Source organism: Peromyscus californicus, unplaced genomic scaffold (assembly GCF_007827085.1).
Source record: "Peromyscus californicus insignis strain IS unplaced genomic scaffold, ASM782708v3 Scaffold_9__1_contigs__length_137607984, whole genome shotgun sequence".
In the NCBI taxonomy this organism is placed as follows: Eukaryota; Metazoa; Chordata; class Mammalia; order Rodentia; family Cricetidae; genus Peromyscus; species Peromyscus californicus.
The window spans coordinates 84,862,092-84,882,471 of record NW_026294617.1 but is presented as its reverse complement, the minus strand read 5'-3'; the positions used below and the strand labels follow the sequence as shown (position 1 = coordinate 84,882,471).

Genomic DNA, 20,380 nt, shown 5'->3' with positions numbered 1-20,380 from the left:
ATATTCAGGAAGTGGTCTACTGTGCCAATGCTTTCTAGGCTACTGACTATTGTTCCTCTATCACGTTCAGTGTAATTGGACTTAAGTTGAGGTCTTTGATCTACTTGGATTTGAGTTTTGTGCACGGTGATAGATATGGATCTATTTGCAATCTTCTACATGTTGACATCCAGTTATGCCAGCACCATTTGTTGAAGATGCTTTCTTTTTCCCATGGTATAGTTTTGTCATCTTTGTCAAAAATCAGGTGTTCACATGTGTGTGGATTAATGTCAGGATCTTCAATTTGATTCCATTGGTCCATATGTCAGTTTTTAAGCCAATACCAAGCTGTTTTTATTACTATAGCTTTATAGTAGAGCTTGAAGTCAGGGATGGTGATGCCTCCAGAAGTTGCTTTATTGTAAAGGATTGTTTTAGCTATCCTAGGTTTTTTTGTGTTTCCATATGAAGTTGAGTATTATTCTTTCCAGGTCTGTAAAAAATTGTTTTGGGATTTTGATGGGGATTGCATTGAATCTGTAGATTACTTTTGGTAAGATTACCATTTTTACTATGTTTGTTCTACCTATCCATGAGCATGGGAGATCTTTCCATTTTCTGATTATCTTATTTAATTTCTTTCTTCAAGGACTTAAAGTTCTTGTCATACCGGTCTCTCACTTGCTTAGTTAGAGTTACCCCAGGGTATTTTATATGATTTGTGGCTAATATAAAAGGTGATGTTTCTCTGCTTTCATTCTTGGCCCATTTATCATTTGTGCATATGATTTTTTGAGTTAATATTGTGTCCTGACACATTACTGAAGGTGTTTATCAGTTGTAGGAGTTCCCTAGTAGAATTTTTTGGATCACATGTATACTATCATATCTGCAAATAGCAAAAGTTTGACTTCTTCCTTCCAATTTGTATCCCCTCGATCTCCTTTTGTTGTCTTATTGTTTTAGCTAGAACTTTGAGTGTTATATTGAATAGATATAGGAAGAGTGTACAGCCTTGTCTTGTTCCTGATTTTAGTGAAATCATTTTGAGTTTCTCTCCATTTAATTTGATGCTGGCTGTCACCTTGCTATAAATTGCCTTTATTATGCTTAGGTATGTTCCTTGTATTACTGATCTCTCCAAGACCTTTGTCATGAAGTGGTGTTGGATTTTGTCAAAGACTTTTTCAGCATGTAATGAGATGATCATGTTTTTTCTTTCAGTTTGTTTATATGGTGGATTACATTGAAAGATTTTTGTATGTTGACCCATTCCTACATCTTTTGAATGATATATATATATATATATATATATATATATATATATATATATCTCAAGTAGGATATACATATATATATATGTATATCCTACTTGATCATGATATATGATTTTGTTGATTTGTTTTTGGATTGGGTTTGCCAGTATTTTATTGAGTATTTTTGCATCAGTGTTCATGAGGGAGATTGGTCTGTAATTCTTTCTTTGTTGCATCTTTGTGTGGTTTAGGTATCAGGGTAACTGTAGCCTTATAGGAAGAGTTTGGCAATGTTCCTTCTGTTTCTATTGTGTGGAAAATTTGAGGAGTATTGGTATTAGCTCTTCTTTGAAATTCTGGTAGAATTCTACACTGAAACCATCTGGGCCTGTGCATTTTTTGGTTGCGAGACTTTGAATGACTGCTTCTATTTCCTTAGGAATTATAGGTCTATTTAAATTGTTTATCTGGTCTTCATTTAATTTGGGTATATGGTACCTATCCAGAAAATTGTCCATTTCTTTTAGATTCCAATTTTGTGTAGTACAGGTTTTTGAAGTATGATCTGATCATTCTCTGGATTTCATCATTGTTGGTTGTTATATCTCCCTTTTTGTTTCTGATTTTGTTAATTTGGATATTCTTTCTCTGCCTTTTAGTTAGTTTGGATAAGGGTTTGTCTATCTTGTTGATTTTATCAACGAACCAAATCTTTGTCTCATCGATTTTTCATACTGTTCTCTTTGTTCCTGTTTTTATTGATTTCAGCCCCAATTTGATTATTTGCTGGCATCTACTACTCCTGGGTGAGTTTGCTTCTTTTTCTTCTTGAGCTTTCAGGTATACTGTTAAGTCACTAGTGTGAGATTCTCCATCTTCTTTATATAAGCATTTAGCACTATGAACTTTCCTCTTAGTACTGCTTTCATAGTGTCCCATAAGTTTGGGTGTGTTGTACATTCATTTTCATTGAATTCTAGGAAGTCTTTAGTTTCTTTATTTCTTTCTTGACCAAGTGGTGATTCAGGTGAGAATTGCTCAGTTTCCATGAGTTTGTAGGCTTTCTGTAATTTGGGTTGTTGTTTTATTCTAACTTTAAGGCATGGTGGTCAAATGAAATACAGAAGGTTATTCCAATTTTTTTGTATCTGTTGAGATTTTCTTTGTGAACAAGTATGTGGTTGATTTTAGAGAAGGTTCCATGGGGTGCTGAGAAGAAGGTATATTCTCTTGTGTTTGGGTGGAATAATCTGTAGATGTCTATTATGTCCATTTGAGTTATAACATATTTTATTTCCTTATTTCTCTGTTAAGCTTCTGTCTTGCAGACCTGTCCATTGGTGAGAGTGAGAATTTGAAGTCTCCCACTATTAGTGTGTGGGGTTTCATGTGTGATTTAAGCTTTAGTAATGTTTCTTTTACATTTTTAGGTGCCCTTGTATTTGGGGTATAAATGTTCAGAATTGAGACTTCATCTTGGGGAATTTTTACTGTGATGAATATGTAATGTCCTTCTCGATCTCTTTTGGTTAATTTGAATTTGAAGTCTTGTTTTGTTAGCTATTAGGATAGCTACACCAGCTTGCTTTTTAAGTCTATTTGATTGGAAAGACTTTTCCCAGCCCTTCACGCTGATGTAGTGTCTGTCTTTGAAGTTGAGGCGTGTTTCTTTCTTTCTTTTTTTTTTGTTTTTTTTTTTGTTTGTTTGTTTGTTTTTCGAGACAGGGTTTCTCTATGTAGCTGTGCGCCTTTCCTGGAACTCGCTTTGTAGACCAGGCTGGGCTCGAACTCACAGAGATCTGCCTGCCTCTGCCTCCCGAGTGCTGGGATTAAAAGTGTGTGCCACCACTGCCCAGCGAGGTGTGTTTCTTGTATGCAGCAGAAAGACAGATTCTGTTTTTGTATCCATTCTGTTAGTTTGTGTCTTTTTATAGGCAAATTGAGTCCATTGATATTAAGGGATATTAATGACCAGTGATTGTTAATTTCTGTTATTTTTTGGTGATAATGTGCATTTCCCATCTTTGGAGTTTATTGGTGTATGACTATCTACTGCCTGTGTTTTCATGGGTGCATATAACTTCCTTAGTTTGGATTTTTCCTTCTAGTGCTTTTTGTAGGGCTGGATTTGTGGATAGGTATTGTTTAAATCTGATTTTATCATAGAATATTTCCTTTACTCCATTTATGATGATTGAGAGTTTTACTGGGTATAATAGTGTCTGCATAATGTCTGTCCAGGACTTTCTGGCTTTCAGAGTCTCCATTGAGAAGTCAGGTGTTATTCTGATGGGTCTGCCTTTATATATTACTTGGCCATTTTCCTTAGAAGCTCTTAATATTTTTCTTTATTCTGTATGTTTAGTTGTTTGATTATTATATAGTGAGGGGACTTCTTTCTTGGGTCCAGTCTATTTGGTGTTCTGATACCTTCTTGTATCTACACCGGGATTTCCTTCTTTTTGTTGGGAAAGTTTTCTTCTATGGTTTTCTTGAATATATTTTCTGTGCCTTTGAGTTGGAATTCTTCTTCTTCTTCTTCTTCTTCTTCTTCTTCTTCTTCTTCTTCTTCTTCTTCTTCTTCTTCTTCTATCCCTATTATTCTTAGGTTTGTTTATTTCATGGTGTCCTCGATTTCCTGGACATTTTGTGTTATGACTTTTTTTTGGCTTTAGTATTATCTTTGACTGACAAATCTATTTCCTCTATTGTATCTTCCATGCCAGAGATTCTCCCTTCCATCTCTTATATTCTGTTGGTTATGCTTGCATCTGTAGTTCTTGTTCATTTACTCAGATTTTCCATTTCCATCATTTCCTTGGTTTGTGTCTTCTTCATTTTTTTAAATTTCATTTTCAGGTCTTGTACTGTTTCCATCACCTGTTTAATTGCTTTTTCTTGGTCTTCTTTAAGGGGTTTATTGATTTCTTCCATTTTTTGTCTTTTATTTAATTTCTTTAAGGGAATTTTTCATTTCCTCTTTGAGGCCCCTATCATCTTCTTAAAGTCCTTTTCAAGGTCATTTTCTTCTGCTTCTTCTACATTGTGATGTTCAGGTCTTGCTGATGTAGAACCACTAGGTTCTGATGGTGCCATATTGCTCTTTATTTTGTTGAATGTATTCTTGCATTGGCATCTACCTATCTCTTCCTCTAATTGGTGCAAATAATGTCTGTGTCTCAGGGAGCCTTTCTTGGTGTAATTGGAGCTGGCAGAATCTGTGTCTCAGGGAGCAGCTCCTGTCTTGGAGGATGGGTGAGTTTGGAGAGTGGACTGTGGCTTGTAGGTTACAGGGTCCAGTGGGGAATGGTGGTGGTTGGGCCTTCCTGTAGAAGTCCCATGTGCTGGCCTGCAACTGGTTGTGCTCCTGGGCCTAAGACCTAGAGGCTGGGGTGATCTGCTAGGAGAACAAAGACTCACTTCTTGGTCCAATTGGAGCTGGTTGAGTCTGTGTCTCAGGGAGCAGTTGCTGTCTCAGAGGATGGGTGGGTTTGGGGGATGGATTGGGGGTTGTGGGTTACAGGGTCTGGTGGGTGATGGTGGTAGTCAAGCCTGCCTACAGGGGTCCTGCCTGCTGGCCTGCAAGTGGTTGTGCTCTGTAATCATTCTTTGACCATTGATTTAAACTGCAATGTGGCTAGGACCAAAGAGGCAGCCCTGGCTGCTGTCTCCACCCCACTTGAGTTTTCAACATGGCAGAGGTACATTTACCTCAAGCTCTGGGAGCCATGCTCACTGCCAAATCTGGGAAGTAGTGTATCTATTCCTCCATCAAGCAGTGTGTAGCCTAGAAACCTTTTTTTTTGGTCTGTACTAGCAAAAGCTAAATCTACCACACAGTGTGCTGTGTGGCTTGGAGATGCCTCTGTGTACCAGGGCTGGAATCTACCATGCTGTGCTCAAGCTTGAATACAGCAGCATCTCTGTACTGTGGCCCCCATGAGACATACAAACTAGGAACCTGCTCTTAGCTACATTTTAGTAAGTTCTCTCAGGTTTTTGGTGGAAACTCTCGCCATCATGTTGGGCGCCATATATAGATGGAATTTTTCCTGTGTCCAGTCCAGTCGCGCAGCTGCTTCAGTCCCAAGTAAACACACAGAGGCTTTTATTAATTACAAACTCTATGATCTATGGCTCAGGCTCCTTGATAGCTAGCTAGCTCTTGCGTCTTAACCCATTCCTATTAATCTATGTGTTGCCACATGGCCATGGCATTACTGGTCTGCTGGCATCTTATTGCTCTTTAGGTGGCAGGCTGGTGTCTTTTCCCACTCCCTTTCTTCTCTCACTATCTCTCTTGGATTTTCCTGCCTTGCTCCATCCTGCCCTGCCATAGGCCAATGCAGCTTTATTTATTAGCCAATAGGAGCAACACATACTCACAGCATACAGAAACACATTCCACAGCAAAAGAGCTTCCTGAATAGAACACCAATATTGCAGACACTAAGATCCACAATTAATAAATGGGATCTCATGAAACTGAAAAGCTTCTGTAAGGCAAAGGACACTGTCACTCTGAAAAAGAGGCAATCTTATTGGGAAAAGACTTTAAAACTCCATATCTGCTAGGGTTCTAATATCCCAAATATATAAAGAATTAATAAAACTAGATATTAAAATATGAAATAATCAAATTAAAAATGGGTACAGATCTAAATATAGAATTATCAATAGAGGAACTTATATGGCTGAGAAACACTTAAATGTTCAATATCCTTAGTTATCAGGGGAATGCAAATTTAAACTACTTTGATATGCCAACTTACTCCTGTCAGAATGCCTAAGATCAACAACACAGCTCATGGTATCAAGGAATTAGAGCAAGGGGAACACTCCTTCATTGTTGGTGAGAATGCAAACTTGTTCAGCCACTATGGAAATAAAATTGGCAGTTCCTGAGATCACTGGGAATCAGTCTACATCAAGACTCATCTATGCCACTCTTGGATATATACCCAAAGGTCACTATATCTAACCACAAGGACACTTGCTTAATTATGTTCATTTCTGCTTTATTCATAATAGCCAGAAACTGGATACCATGTAGATGTCCCTTAACCAAAGAATGGATAAAGAAACTGTACATTTACACAATAGCGTATCATTCAGAATTAAAGAAAATGACATCATGAAATTCACAGGCAAATGGATGGAACTAGAAAAAAAATCATCCTGAGTGAGGTAACCCAGACCCAGAAAGACAAACATGGTATGTACTAACTTATAAGTGGATATTATTATTGAGTAAATGATAATCAAGTTACAATCCACAGACCAAGAGTGGTTGAGGACATGAGTAAGAGGGATAGGGAGGGAGGAGGAGAGAATGTGGGGAGAGCTGGAATTGGGGGCACCTGGGGAACAGTATGGAAACCTAGTGCAGTGGAAATGGCCTGGAATCTCTGAGGATGACCCTAGTGAGGACTCCTAGTAATGGAGGATATAGTCTGAACTGAACATCTTTTTTTAGCCAGGCAAGGCTTCCAGTGGTGAGACTGGTTATATTTGGTTGAGTTTTTGGTCATGGAGGTCCTGTGGCGATCTCTACACAATTCACACTGATGAAAAGACAGAAAGTTGTGGTGGTATTGTGTTCCCCAAAATATTGTGCACCCTAATAAACTTATCTGGGGTCAGAGAACAGAACAGCCACTAGATACAGAGGCTAGAAAATGGTGGCACTCATACCTTTAATCCTAGCATTCCAGAAGCAGAAATCCGTCTGGATCTCTGTGAGTTCAAGGCCACATTGGAAACAGCCAGGCATGGTGACACATGCCTTTAATCCCAGAAAGTGAGCCTTTAATCCCAGGAAGTGAGGGCAGAAAGCAGAAAGATATATAAGGCGTGAAAACCAGGAACTAGGCTGGTTAAGCATTCAGGCTTTCGAGAAGCAGTTCAGGTGAGATTCATTTGGATAAGGACTCAGGGGCTTCCAGTCTCAGGAAACAGAATCAGCTGAGGAACTGGTGAGATGAGGTAGCTGTGGCTTGTTCTGCTTCTCTGATCTTCCAGCATTCACCCCAAAACATGGCTTCAGGTTTGATCTTATTAATAAGACTTTCTAAGATTCGTGCTACAGAAGGTTGCCTTCTGAAAATTGGCAGCTAGTCCCCATTACTAAGGATATCTTCTACTCAGTTCATTGACCATCAAGAGGTCTAGCTGGTGCAGGCTTGGGAGCCTTCACCCCTATATTCTAGGCTCCTTGGTGCAAGAAGGTACTTTGCAGGCTATGAAAAGAAAACAACAACCCAGTCACAAAACCCTCCACCTACAATGACTCTGTCCTGCCTGAAAGATGTGCAGAGGCAATGGTGGTATCGAACATGTGCGAGTGGCCAATCAATGTTTGGTTTAACTTGAGGCCCACCCTACCAGAGGGAGTCTATGCCCTACACTGCTTGGATGCCCAAGAGTGAGTGACTAGATAGCACAGAGACCTAAAGGTAGAACCAAACATGACTGGCAAAAGAGAACAAGTGAACAAATCAATGGAATGATTACTAATGATATTTTCCTATACTCATAGACTGGTATCTTGTCCAGGCATCATCAGAGAGGCTTCCTCTGGCAACAGATAGGAGGGGATGCAGAGACCCAAAGCCAGACATTATGTGAAGAGAGTCCAAACTGGAGGTCTCCATTGGGTCCCTCCCCTTGGAGATTTGGGAACCCTGCAGAAGAGGTGTAGGAAAGAATGTAGGAATTAGAGGGGATAGAGGATACCAGGAGAGCATGGCCCACTGAATCACCTAAGCAGGGCTCACATAGACTGAAATAGCAAGTACAGGACTTGACTGGGTCTGCAACAAGTCCTCCTTATGTCTGTTAGCTTTGTGTTCTTGTGAGACTCCTAACAGTGGGAGTGGGTATATCTTTGACTCTTTTGCCTGCTCTTGAGACTCTTCCTATTGGGTTGCTTTGTCTAATCTTGATATGGGAGCTTTTGCCTTATCTTATTGTATCTTACTTTGTCCTGTCTGGCTGGCATCTCTTGCAGACCTGCTCTTTTCTGAAGAGGAAACAGAAGGAGAGTAGCTCTGGTGAAAAAAGGAGGTATGGGGGGAGGCTAAGATGAGTGGAGGGAGAGGAGACTGTGGTTGGGGTGTATTGTATGAGAAAAGAATATTTCCAATAAAAAGTTCATAAAATAAAATTAAATAAAAAACTATCAAACTTAAAATCAATAGCAAATAGATCTCTACTAAATACACAAACTCATGGAAATTAAGTATTCCATTTCTGAATGATGAATAGATCAAAGAAATGAAAAATACAAGGAACTAAATGAAAACAAACCCATAATACAACAATATCCTTAGAACACATTAAAAGTATTCCTATTAGGTAATTTTATAGCCCTAAGTGCCTACATTAAAAAATCAGAAGGAGTACAAACAAATAACCTTATGATAAAATTCAAGATATTGGAAGAACAATTAACAAACCAAACCCAAATCCAATGGACAGAAAGAAATGAAAGTCTGAGTAGAAATCAATGAAATGAAAACAATACAAAGAATCAATACATCTCAGAGCTGGTTCTTGGAAAAGATGAACAAGATCAACAGACTGTTGGCCTAACTAACAAAATGGAAAAAAAAGAGATGGTCAAAATTAACAGAATCAGGAATGAACAAGGAAATAATACAAAATACAAAAGAAACCCAGAATCTTATCAGGAAATACTTGAAGGACCCATACTCCATTAAGTTGAAAAATCTAACATAAATGGATGAATTTCTTGATTCATTTAAATTATCAAAGTTAAAACAAGAAAACTTAAGACCCATAAAACATAAGGAAAATGAAGCAGTAATAAAAAAGCCAACAACTAAAAAGCCAGGGCTACATGGATTTATAGCAGAATTCTACCAGACTTTCAAAGAAAACACAATCAATACTACTTAAAATTTTACAGAAAAAAAGAAAAAGAAAAAAGGAAGAAACAAGGAAAGGAAGGAAGGAAAGAAAAAGAGTTCTTCCAATTTCCTTCTACTAAGCCAGTATTACTCTAATAACCAAACCAGGTAAAGACACAACAACAACAAAGACAAAATTACAAACCACTGCTCCTGATGAAAATAGATGCACAATTCTTGAATACTTGCAAACCAAATACAGGCACTCAATGAGAAGTTCACCCACCATGATCAAGTTGGCTTTATCCAAGAGACATGGGGATAAAAATGGTTCAATATGTGTAAGCTAATAAATGAAAAAATATATAAATGAATTTAAAGAAAAAAATCATGATTATCTCATTAGATGCAGAATGAGCCTTTGACAAAACCCAACATGTTGCATGATAAAAGTCCTAGGGAAGATAGTACTTGGAACATAACAGCATAATAAAGGCTACATATGACAAACCTATGTTCAGTATTATCCTAAATGGAGAAAAACAAAACTCAAAGCAATCCCATAAAACCAGGAACAAGGCAGGAATGTGTGAGAGCCCACAGTGACTCCAGCTTGTGGCTTGATGTCATCTTGTCTTAAGGTCACAGAATTCAACTTATCTTTGCCCCTTAAGGCTGGATAAAGGATGTTTGGCCAAAGGCGTGGTTACCAGATGTCTTGAGAATTTAGGAGGTGTTTATGTTTGTTCCTTGAACCATGGTGTCCTTGAGAGGGGGAGGTCTTTTGCCCCCCTTGCTTTGGGTATAAAAAGCCTGTGAGAAATAAACTCAGGGCTACTGTGGTGTTGACTCAGCCTTCTCAAAGCTATCCTGTCTTTGTCTTTTTTTTTTTTTTACATTTATGTCTCTATTTTTCCTATTATTTCTCAATTCTCATTCCCCTATTCAGGACTGTTTGACAGGTTGGGTGGGACCTGGCAGGAATGTCCACCATTCCTACCCCCTTTGTAACATGAAACAAATTTGTCTGAGAGAGGGTAGAAGATCTGCTGAGCTGCTTGCTGAATAAATAGGAAATTTAGAATGAAGAGTTGAAGGTAGTTATGGCTATCAAACCAGTTTCAAAATGAGGACTGTAATTAAAATTAAAAAAAAAATTTGTATGAGTATTTTGCCAGCATGTATGTCTGTGTACCATATGCACAGCTGGTGTGCAAGGTCAGAAGAGAGTGTTAGATTACCCAGGGACTGGAATTACAGATGGTTGTGAACTGCCATGTAAGTGCTGGGAATTAAATCCAGGTCCTCTGGGAGAGTAGCCACTACCTTTAATGCTCAGCAATCATCCCAGACGCATATTTATTATAGCTCCATTGACTAAATCAAGGAAGGAAACAAGTTGTCCAACAAACTATGAGTGGGTAATGAAAACCTGGTGCATATGTAAAATTGTAAATTATTCAGCTCTAAAGAACAGTGAAATCACAAAATTTGAAGGAGAATGGATGGACTTAGAATGTATAATATTAAGCAAGGTCACTTACCTCAGAAGGAAAAAAAGACACATGTTCTATTTCATATGTGGATCCTAGCCTATTACACACACACACACACACACACACACACACACACACACACACACACAAACACACACACACACACACACACACACTATAATAAGACAGGGTAATAAAAAAGACAAAATGCTTACTGATGAGTTCACATACACAGTACAGTTTAAGTTCTTGGAATAATCTTCCAAGGTACAATATGTTCTCAATATAAAGTAAGTCATTAAATGGGTAGTGTCCCCATGTGATCCCTTGATGGACTGTTACTTTATAGTAACAGCCTAAATTTCAATTTATGTTTTTCATTGAATATTCTTGTAGGTTATATATAGTTCCTCTTAAGTACTTTTAAACTTAGTGTATTTTATTCTTTAGAGTTTTAGCTATTCAAATCAGAGAGCAATCATAAGATTGCTGAAAATGTTTAAAATATAATTTTGATAACTATAAGCATATTTGGGAATACTGATTTATTGTCCCCAAATTTAAAAAAGTAGATGGCAGAAATCTGAGAACATTGAGAAATTTGGCTTTTCACTGGATCTTGTAATTATAAATTACATCACTGCTGATGAATAAACATACTTTTTAAATAAAAAGAATCAAAAATTTTGAATAATGTGTCAAATATCACTGACAGGTTAAGAAAAAGATGAAAGACTAACTGGCCATTACATTGAACAGTACGACCATTACTGAAGATGTACAAGAGTAACTTTACACTGCTTTTGTGATAATGATGAAATCTTCATATGAATTCAACTGAGAGTTGGTGTTTGAGACCAGAAACATATACTGTGAATATTGTTCTTCTTGTTGGTGTAGGTGTGTATGCATGTGGTATGGAGGCCAGAAGATAACCTAGGTGTAGTCCTCAGAAAATGCTTTGATTCCTTTGAGATTGGATGTCTCATTGGCTCAGAAATACTTCTGATTCTGCCTCCCTAGCACTAGGATTACAAGTATGTGTCACTATGCACAACACTTTTCACTTGGGTTCTGGGCTCAAACTCAGTATTTTTTTAATAATGGATTCAAGCCACCCTTTAAATATTATAGAATATATCAGAAGAAATACACACTTGATAAATTCAGTAAATAGCAAACTCTTCACAAGAAATAGGTAGAAAAATAAGTAGGAAAATAAATACATAGATTAAAATAGAGGTAAGAAAATGAAATTGATGATGAAAAGTATGTCTATCATGATTTTTATTGCACTTATTTTATTTAACAAACACTGTTAGGATACTAAAACTGTGCTGTATAGTAGTTTTCTCAAAATGAACCTATAACTCTGAGGGAAAAAAAACACTTTAGGACAAGGATGTTTTAAAGGGAAGTGAAATGTTCCATACTGTGGGGAAGCTCATTAAGTTTGGGACGTAAACTCAAAATAAATTCAGGAAATCCCTGAAAATGACCAGACTCACTAGGCCCTCCTCCAGCATGAGTAAGTTGTAAGAACTGCTGAAAGACACTCTGAGACAAGTGAGTTTCCCAGAAAATTCCCAGACAAAATGAGCTACCTGAAAGAAGCAAAGACCAGCTAGGTAGCCTAGAAGCAGCAAAAACCAGCCCAGATGACTAGAATAGGCTCAGACTACCTGAGCTACCTGGAAAGGATATTCTCAAACCTGTTGGACTGTCTGCCTTCAAGTTGTGTAGTGTGCTCCAGGTCTCCAGTTTTCATGAGCTATTGTCAATGATGAGGTGGGGTTGAGTGATACTGCTTTGAGTCATTTCTGTTCCTCTAAATAACCTCCTCCATATATTTTTGTTAATAAGCACAATAAAATTCATTGGTTCACAATGTTGGACATTAGTGGAATCGATACTTTGATCTGCCATCAATCAATTCCCTATGAAGTGTGAGCAGATATTTGAACTTGAATGAGGTCACCAAGAAAATGAGTAGGTAGAAGCAGAGAAACAAAGAGAATGAGGCCTGCGACACAGGAAGAGAAGGAATCAACAAGGAAACAGATTCAGTCATGGTTCACTGAGGCAGAAGTGTTGTCTTCTATAAGTGAAATATGTATCAAATATTAATAAGACCTTTAGCAGTTCATGCTACACATATGTTCACAGGAAAGCTTACACACATTCATAGCAGCATTTTCAGTATCCCATATTGGAAACAATCCAAATGCATCTATCACATGGATAAACAAAACCTAGTGCATTTTTAGATGAGTTCTATAATCAATAATGTTAAAAATGTTGGATTGTATAGATTAAGACTCTTTCTTACTCCCTAAATAATTTAATACAAACTACCTTGTTATGTAGCTTACTTTATCTAGAAATATTTAAGATATAGAAGTGGTTGTGGTGAGATCATATGTAAATGTTATGCCATTTTATGTCCAAGACTTAGACAAACACAGATTTTGATATCCTTGGGGTATCTGGGAACAAATCTTCCAGATACTAATATTGCATACAATGGAATATTGCTAGGCAATAAAGGCAAAGTATTAATGTATGTTAGAATATGAATACACCTTGCATATATTTGGTCAAGGGATAATTACAAAAGAAAATGTTGTATGATTCCATGTACATGAAATGCTCACAAATGGCAGTTTCTATTGAAGCAAGATGCTGCATAGGTGAAGACAAAGAATGGGATGACAGCTAATAGCTACAGAATTTATATGGGGGGAGTTAGTGTTCTGAAATTATTGATGCTTTCACCCTACTGAGTATAACTTAAAAGGGTAAGTTTTATGGTAAGCAAATTATACTTCAATAAAACTATTACTAAAAAAAGCAGCAGAATTTAATTGATGTATTTTTTAATATTTGTTTATATTTTCTTCTTGTTGTCCTTTCAGTTTGGGATCTTATTTCCAGAGATTTGTTAATTTTTTTAACTAGCTAATCAATTTATTCTCCATCCATTCACTATATTTTCTAACTTTCCCAAATCAAAGATTAACCAGAAAAAATTGATGCTTCTAGAGAAAAACTATTGTTTGAGACATTTAACATGTGACTAAGGTCCAGAACTGCTGTAGGATATTCTGTATGTTATATGTGTTGCTCTGATTGGTTAACTGATTGGCCAGTAGCCAGGCAGGAAGTATAGGCGGGACAAGTAGAGAAGAGAATTCTGGGAAGTGGAAGGCTGAGGCAGAGAGACCCTGCCAGCTGCTGCCATAAAAAGCGAGATATAAGGTACCGGTAAGCCACAAGCCACGTGGCAACTTATAGACTAATAGATATGGGTTAATTTAAGATATAAGAACAGCTAGCAAGAAGCCTGCCATGGCCATACAGTTTATCAGCAATATAATTCTCTGTGTGTTTACTTGGTTGGGTCTGAGCAGCTGCAGGACTGGCGGGTGAGAGAGATTTTTTCCTGACCATGGGCCAGGCAGGACTGGAAAACTCTAGCTACACAGAACTACCTTTCAGATAGATAATCTATGCATCACATGTATGTACCAAAAAGTGAAGAAGTTGCTGTTAAAGTAACATAAAATTAAAAAATGTAGTGTTCTGTGTATGTGTATAAAAGTAACTGTATGGTATATGTATGTAGGTGCTGGAGGTCAGAAAGTGGCATTGGGTCCTCTGGAGGTCTAGTTACAGGTGTTTATGAACCACCTGACATGGGGGCTGGGAACTGTATTTAGGCAAGTGCTCTCAACTGCTGAATCATCTCTCCAGCTTCTTAAAACATAATTTGTAAGCCAAAAATAAAATATATCATGAAAGAGCCTAAATTTCAAACTTATTTTTGGAATACAAAATATTGTAAGAATGCAAAAAACATATGCCCTTCACGCTGAAAAATATTTGAGTAAATAAATTATAATAATTTTCTTGATGGAATAAAAGTAACAACAACAGCTAATAGGTTGTATCATTTTTAGTTAAGATCAAGACAGAACACATAGAAACTCAATGGTAAAGATAAGCTTACAGCTGACTTCCTATCTTGGATTATAGGATTTTAGGATACAATAAGACCTGAGGAAGTTAGTTGAAGAGATAACATTAATAGTACAAAATATTCAAATTTGGGGAATTTCATTTCACAGAAAAATACCAAAAATTCTCTTCCAAAACAAGTATGTCAAAATACTTCATGTAGATTATTGACAAGTCATAGGACTCAATCTTTTCTGTACCTCTCAAGTATATATATAAATAAAGACACTTTCAGAGTGCCTTTATAAGTGACAACAATCCTTTAAAACCCAGTTGCCTTTTCAGTTTTCAGTTGCCCATGATAAACTTCTGTCCAAAATATCGATGAAAAACTCCAAAAAGAAGTTCCTAACTTTTAAATGTATGCCATTTTGAGTAGCATGACAAAAACTTCAATGTCCTGTTCAGAATATCAACGGTCCTCTTCATTAAGTCTATCTGCACTGTATATACTACTTGCTTGTCATTCATTTAAGGAGACGTTTAGTTATCAGAATAAACGTCATGATTTTATAGCAGTTGTATACAGAATTTGGTATCATCTCCAGTTTCAGGCATCCACTGGGGGTCTTGACTCTATCCACAGCAGGTAAGAGGGAACTACTGTAGTAATACAAGTCTTTAGATCCTAGACATTTTACTGTTTTTGGTGCATCTTCTTACGCATTTCTTCAAGAGCTGCTTCTTTCTCTTTTAGGATTTGCTTAAGTCTTCTTATTTTCTCATCTCTGATGGTTTCTTCTAATTCTGGTGGTGTCACTAGAAAAATATCTTCAGTATAGTTTTTATTAAAATAATTACTTGGTTCAAAAGATGTACTTGAACTTAATGTGCCTTTTTCCTGTTTTTCATGGGAGTAGTGTTCTACCTCAGTTATCTTGTCTTCCTTGGTTGTGCTATGGCTTGTGACACTGTTTTGTTGTGGTATGTCTGCTGCTGGTAAAATACTAAGCAGTTGGGAACTGGTAACATCCGTTCCATTCATGACCGTGTTACCAGCTCTCTTAATTTTTCTCCTTTTTGTGTAATCCATCTTCTTAATAGTTTTTGCTTTTCTTTTCTTAGGGAAACTCTGTTGCAATGTTAAATAAGACAAAAAATAATGTTATTGCTATGCCACATGCTCTCAAATCAAATATCAAACAAATAACAATTAAATTTGGTTCTACAAATTTTACTGGGGATATAACTATAGTAAAAATTGGATGCTACTAAGTGGCACCAAAATGAAATGTCACAATCATAGTCCTAGAAAACAAGCTAGTTTATTTACATGGTCTTGCTTAAATTGGGTATTAGAAGTCATCCTAACCTACCACTAAAATGAAATAGTACCTGAGATAAACAATTGATTTCATTTTTCATTCATTTGCAAAGTAGGCACATGCAGAAACTTCTCCTTAAAAAGGTTTATCTGAAAAGGTTGAAGTCCACCATACTAGATTATAATGTACATAAGCATAACTAATAGTATAGTGCATTACTGACTATATATGCTGCTTAAATGTATTGTTAATACTTCAATGAAGATCAGCATGCTCACATTTTCTTTTATATTTATTTCCTTTAGGTAATTCTTTAAAACAGGATAACTAGTTGAAATGCTTTTGACTATTTGTTACATTACAAAAGGAAAAAAACAGGTGACTAAAAATACTTAGAACTCAAATTAGGGATATATTTTTATCTGTGTGTAAAATCCCTTTTGTCATTGCTTAGTATGAGATATTTGCAAATTTGGTAAAAAAAAATCATCATTCAATCTACTGCTCATTAAAAACCAGATAAAAGATAAATATAACTCTGTATCTTTGTCATACCTACAAAAATATCATAGTTAAAAAAATTACCTGTTTTATTTCTTCTTCCTTCACCACAGAGTCTGCATCTTTGTAAGAACTACTCTTCATCAAACTGCTAAAGGAATCAAAACCTTTTCTAGAGCCCAGATGGTCAGGGATTCGAGTAAGACACACTCTCAAATCTTTAGTGAGACCAAATAGCTTTTTAAATTCAGCATCACTCTTCACATATGATGCCTTAGTGTTGCTTCCTTGAGAATACTTCTTGTTATTTCTTTCTTGAGAATCTTTCTTTAACATTGATGCCATCTCATACTGGGTCTGGAACAAGAGCAGAAAACACAAACAATATTGCTAATTACTCAGATCACTCTGTCAGACATGCAACTAAGCAATTAGCTATTCTCCCATAAAAGAACAATTCATATTTTAAAAGATTTGCACTTCATTTATTTTTACCATGCATTCAAAAACTGAATTTAAATGAATACAAACTTAAAATATCCATACAATTACTCACTCTATTGTACAGAAAAGTAACAAAGGTCTATTCTCAAGTAAATGAGGAGAGACTAGATATGACAACAACTTTAAAATAATCTGGGCCGGGCATGGTACCCTATAAATCCCAACACTCAGGAGGCAGAGGCAGGACGACGGTGAATTCAAGGCCAGCCTGAGTTACATATCGAGGCACTAAAAAACAAAATAAGTCAAAACAAAAACTTTACATAACAACGTGTGAAGGATGTAGTCTTCTGTAAGTTTAATGTTTCCAACCAATCCCATTTTTATTAGAATTTACCTCCTTAGTCTTTAAAATTCAGTGATTTTTGTACTGAAGGGGACAGACACTAACGTTACTAAGTGAGCAAGCAAGGAAAAAGTGGCTACACATGTCCTAACCAGATAATGGTAGCAGATAGATATGTTATAGAATTAGAGGAGTCAGAAAGGGCTAAAAAGAAATATACATCTTCAAAAGGCCAATCCCCGCCCCCCAAAAATTTAAAGCTCGAACACTCAAAGATGTTGATAAAAATTCTATTTGACGGAAAGGTTCTGACATCTTCTATTTCACCCATTTCATGGTACTTAAAAAAAAAAAAAAAAACTATGGGTTTTTCCCATGACCATAACCAAAAACAAAGCAAGAAAAAAAATGTAAAGCTCTACCCTGAAGTTTCCATCTTTAAATCCAGTCTCTTCTATGAAGTTAATTTTTTTATATACTAAACATAGGCTATTAAGATTATATGCAGTATACACATGTATGCATAGTCACTCAATCTTACTAATCCTTGAAGACATATCACCCTCCAATTCTTCTGCACTTAGTTCTGCCATTCTGCCTTACAGATTTGCCAAGCTAAATAATGAAAGAGGAAGATGCTGCTTAGACTCTATCAACTGTACTCCTCTAATATTTATTCAGATGAGAACTTTAAGTAAGCACGTGTGGGTGGGGTATGTATGTATGTAGGAGACAGCTATCAGACAATTTTGACGATTAAGAAATATTTTCCACAGAGATATACAAAATGAACACCCTGACACGGGAAAATTACCTGTAATTCTTGGTCTCTGAAAACACACTGTTGTGAAGTAACAGTTGCTGCATCAACAGAGGAACGTATTTTCTCTATGCTCTGGATGAGATTTCCTTTTCTGGGGGCATTCTGTCCTGTCCTAAATCCATCTGGAAAGACTGGGTTTGTAAATACAGTCTTACTCTGTTTAAGGTAGATATTGGATTGGTTCATAGTATGTAGGTTTGTCATAGAAAAAGATGGTCTCTCCACTTTTTCCTTCTTCACTGCTTTTAGATTGGTCATGGAAGCAAGCTGGGTATTTGAGAGTGATTTTGTCTCCAACTGGAAAGATTTACTTTTAATCAAAGCACTATATACCTCTTTGGATGTTTCTGTGCCTGGACTTGAACTTACTACCTGTGATGAATCTTTCCTTAGTGAAATATCAGAAGAAACAGAATTCTGTTGGTTATTTTGTGATGGCAGACCACGTGTCCCCTTTTTAGTCAACAGATAGACTTTCCCATTAAACATTACCAAACCATTATCTTTAATAGGCACATTTATGGGTTGTGTCCCATTAGAACTGATGGTATTCAACAGAGGCGTATTTACAGCATTATCTCTCTTTTTCTTTCTACCTATAAAAGTTTTTAAAATCTTTGAAGCCACATTATTTGATGACTTAACAGGAACAAGGGATGGAATACCAGGCTGTAGACTCTCTTGAAAATTCCATTTCATTTGAGCAGCTTGAGAATGCTGACAACCTTTTAACTGTGTCTCTGTAGCAATATTCGGTAGAATTTTCATAGTATTTGATATCGTTGGTTTGGGGTAAATATTCTGAAAGTTCTTGGTAACTCTATTTTTCACTGAATTTACAGGCGATACAAAAATAACTGTTGGTATTTGGGAGGGTTCAACTGTTCCTGAGGTACTTGTGGCTGCAGTTGCAAGTGTCTTTTGCTGAACTGAAGGAGAAAAGGTTGATGCAGGTGTAGATTTCACTTCAGCATGGGCTGGAATCTGTAAATGATGCCCAGAAGGCAAAACTGAAGAATTCACATTCACTGGAAAACTTGGGGTATTGACTACAAAGTAAGATGAATCATTTTGTGTTGAGGGAGGAATAGCAAACGTCTGCATGGTGTGTCCATCAATTTTCACACCATGACTCTCAACTTTAGAAACTGGTGGTGTAAAACTTCCAGTCCCCACAGAAGTAACTCTACCTTTTCCTGATGTATCTACTGTTCCTGTAAAAAAATATTTTGTAGTATTGGCTGGCTGAAAAATGGGCAATTGAACTGACGCACTTGTGGAAGAGCTGGAAATCTGAGTTTGAAAAGTAACTTGAACTGGTTTTCTTGTATCCCCTTTCAAAGCGTCAGATACCACTGGAGACTGAACTACTGGGGTAAGATTTCCAGAAGATTTAGTAATTGGAAGTAATTGCAGAAGATTTTTTCCATCCGTGCCAATCGTCTGAACTACTTGGTACATGCAGCCTGAAACACTTAAAAAAATATTTTGAGTAAATAAACACAACATACTACAAGTTATATACATTTTATTTAAAACAAGTATTTGCAATTACTTTAGATACTAAAATTTAATAACAGTATGTAATTTTAAGTCTGCAATGAAAAGATAATGGAATAGACTTTGAAGAAGAGATAAAGATATAAGCAACTTTGATTCAGATGTCACAAGTAGGTTATGAAATCTTAACATTTATTCCAAAATGAAAAGGTTTCTAAAGTTGTACTCAAACATAGTGCTATTAGACAAGACTCTTCACATTATTATCATTCTCTTCTCCTTTAATTTCTATTCTCTTCCTTTATTTTACCAAGCAGGACTGTTATTTCAACTCTAATTTTGCTACTTCTATCACTCTCCCATCTCCAATTAGTTCTATCTTCTTCCCTTGACAAATTCTGCCAACTTTTTTCTCTTGTTTGAGATCTCTCATGTGGTGATATTTCAGTTTGTTGACTTAATGAAAATACTCATGTAGAAACCACTTCCTTCTTGGATTATTGTTTCCATGTATGTGATACATGCTCCACAGCCCTTGAATACAGCAATTATTTCTAATGCTTTTACTATAAAACAATCTGAACGTAATATCATGGAAATTTTGGTTGAGAGGTTTTCCATAAAGGTATAGCATACTTGAGAGGAATATATTTTTTCGATTAGTCCACTGCAATCTCCATTCTTATGAGCTATTTTTTAAATACAAATTGTCAGGTTTATAAAAAGCCAAGATACATTAATCTCTGCATAATCCATTTGGAGATGACTTATCAAATTATATCTAAAACCACCTTTCAGATCCTAGAAAGTATAGTGCTCTCATGTAATGCGAGGCAATGACATTCCTCTACCCAGGTACTTCTCTCCTATACAACTCTA

General features: G+C 36.5%; 1 protein-coding gene across 4 annotated transcripts in view; it reads right to left on the bottom strand.

Moving 5' to 3' along the window:
- Positions 1-14,545: 14,545 nt before the first annotated feature.
- Positions 14,546-20,380, bottom strand: part of Lrif1 (ligand dependent nuclear receptor interacting factor 1) — a 73,428-nt gene continuing 67,593 nt past the window's right edge. For 2 of the 4 annotated variants that reach the window (XM_052730932.1, XM_052730931.1), the window contains exons 2-4: positions 17,993-19,475; positions 16,473-16,745; positions 14,546-15,694 (exon numbers count right to left, since the gene is read on the bottom strand). In XM_052730932.1, coding sequence (XP_052586892.1) covers positions 15,260-15,694; positions 16,473-16,745; positions 17,993-19,462 — 2,178 coding nt within the window. In that variant the 5' untranslated portion in view covers positions 19,463-19,475 and the 3' untranslated portion in view covers positions 14,546-15,259. The remainder of the gene's footprint in view (positions 15,695-16,472; positions 16,746-17,992; positions 19,476-20,380) is intronic. The other 2 variants (XM_052730933.1, XM_052730934.1) reach the window with 1 other exon arrangement.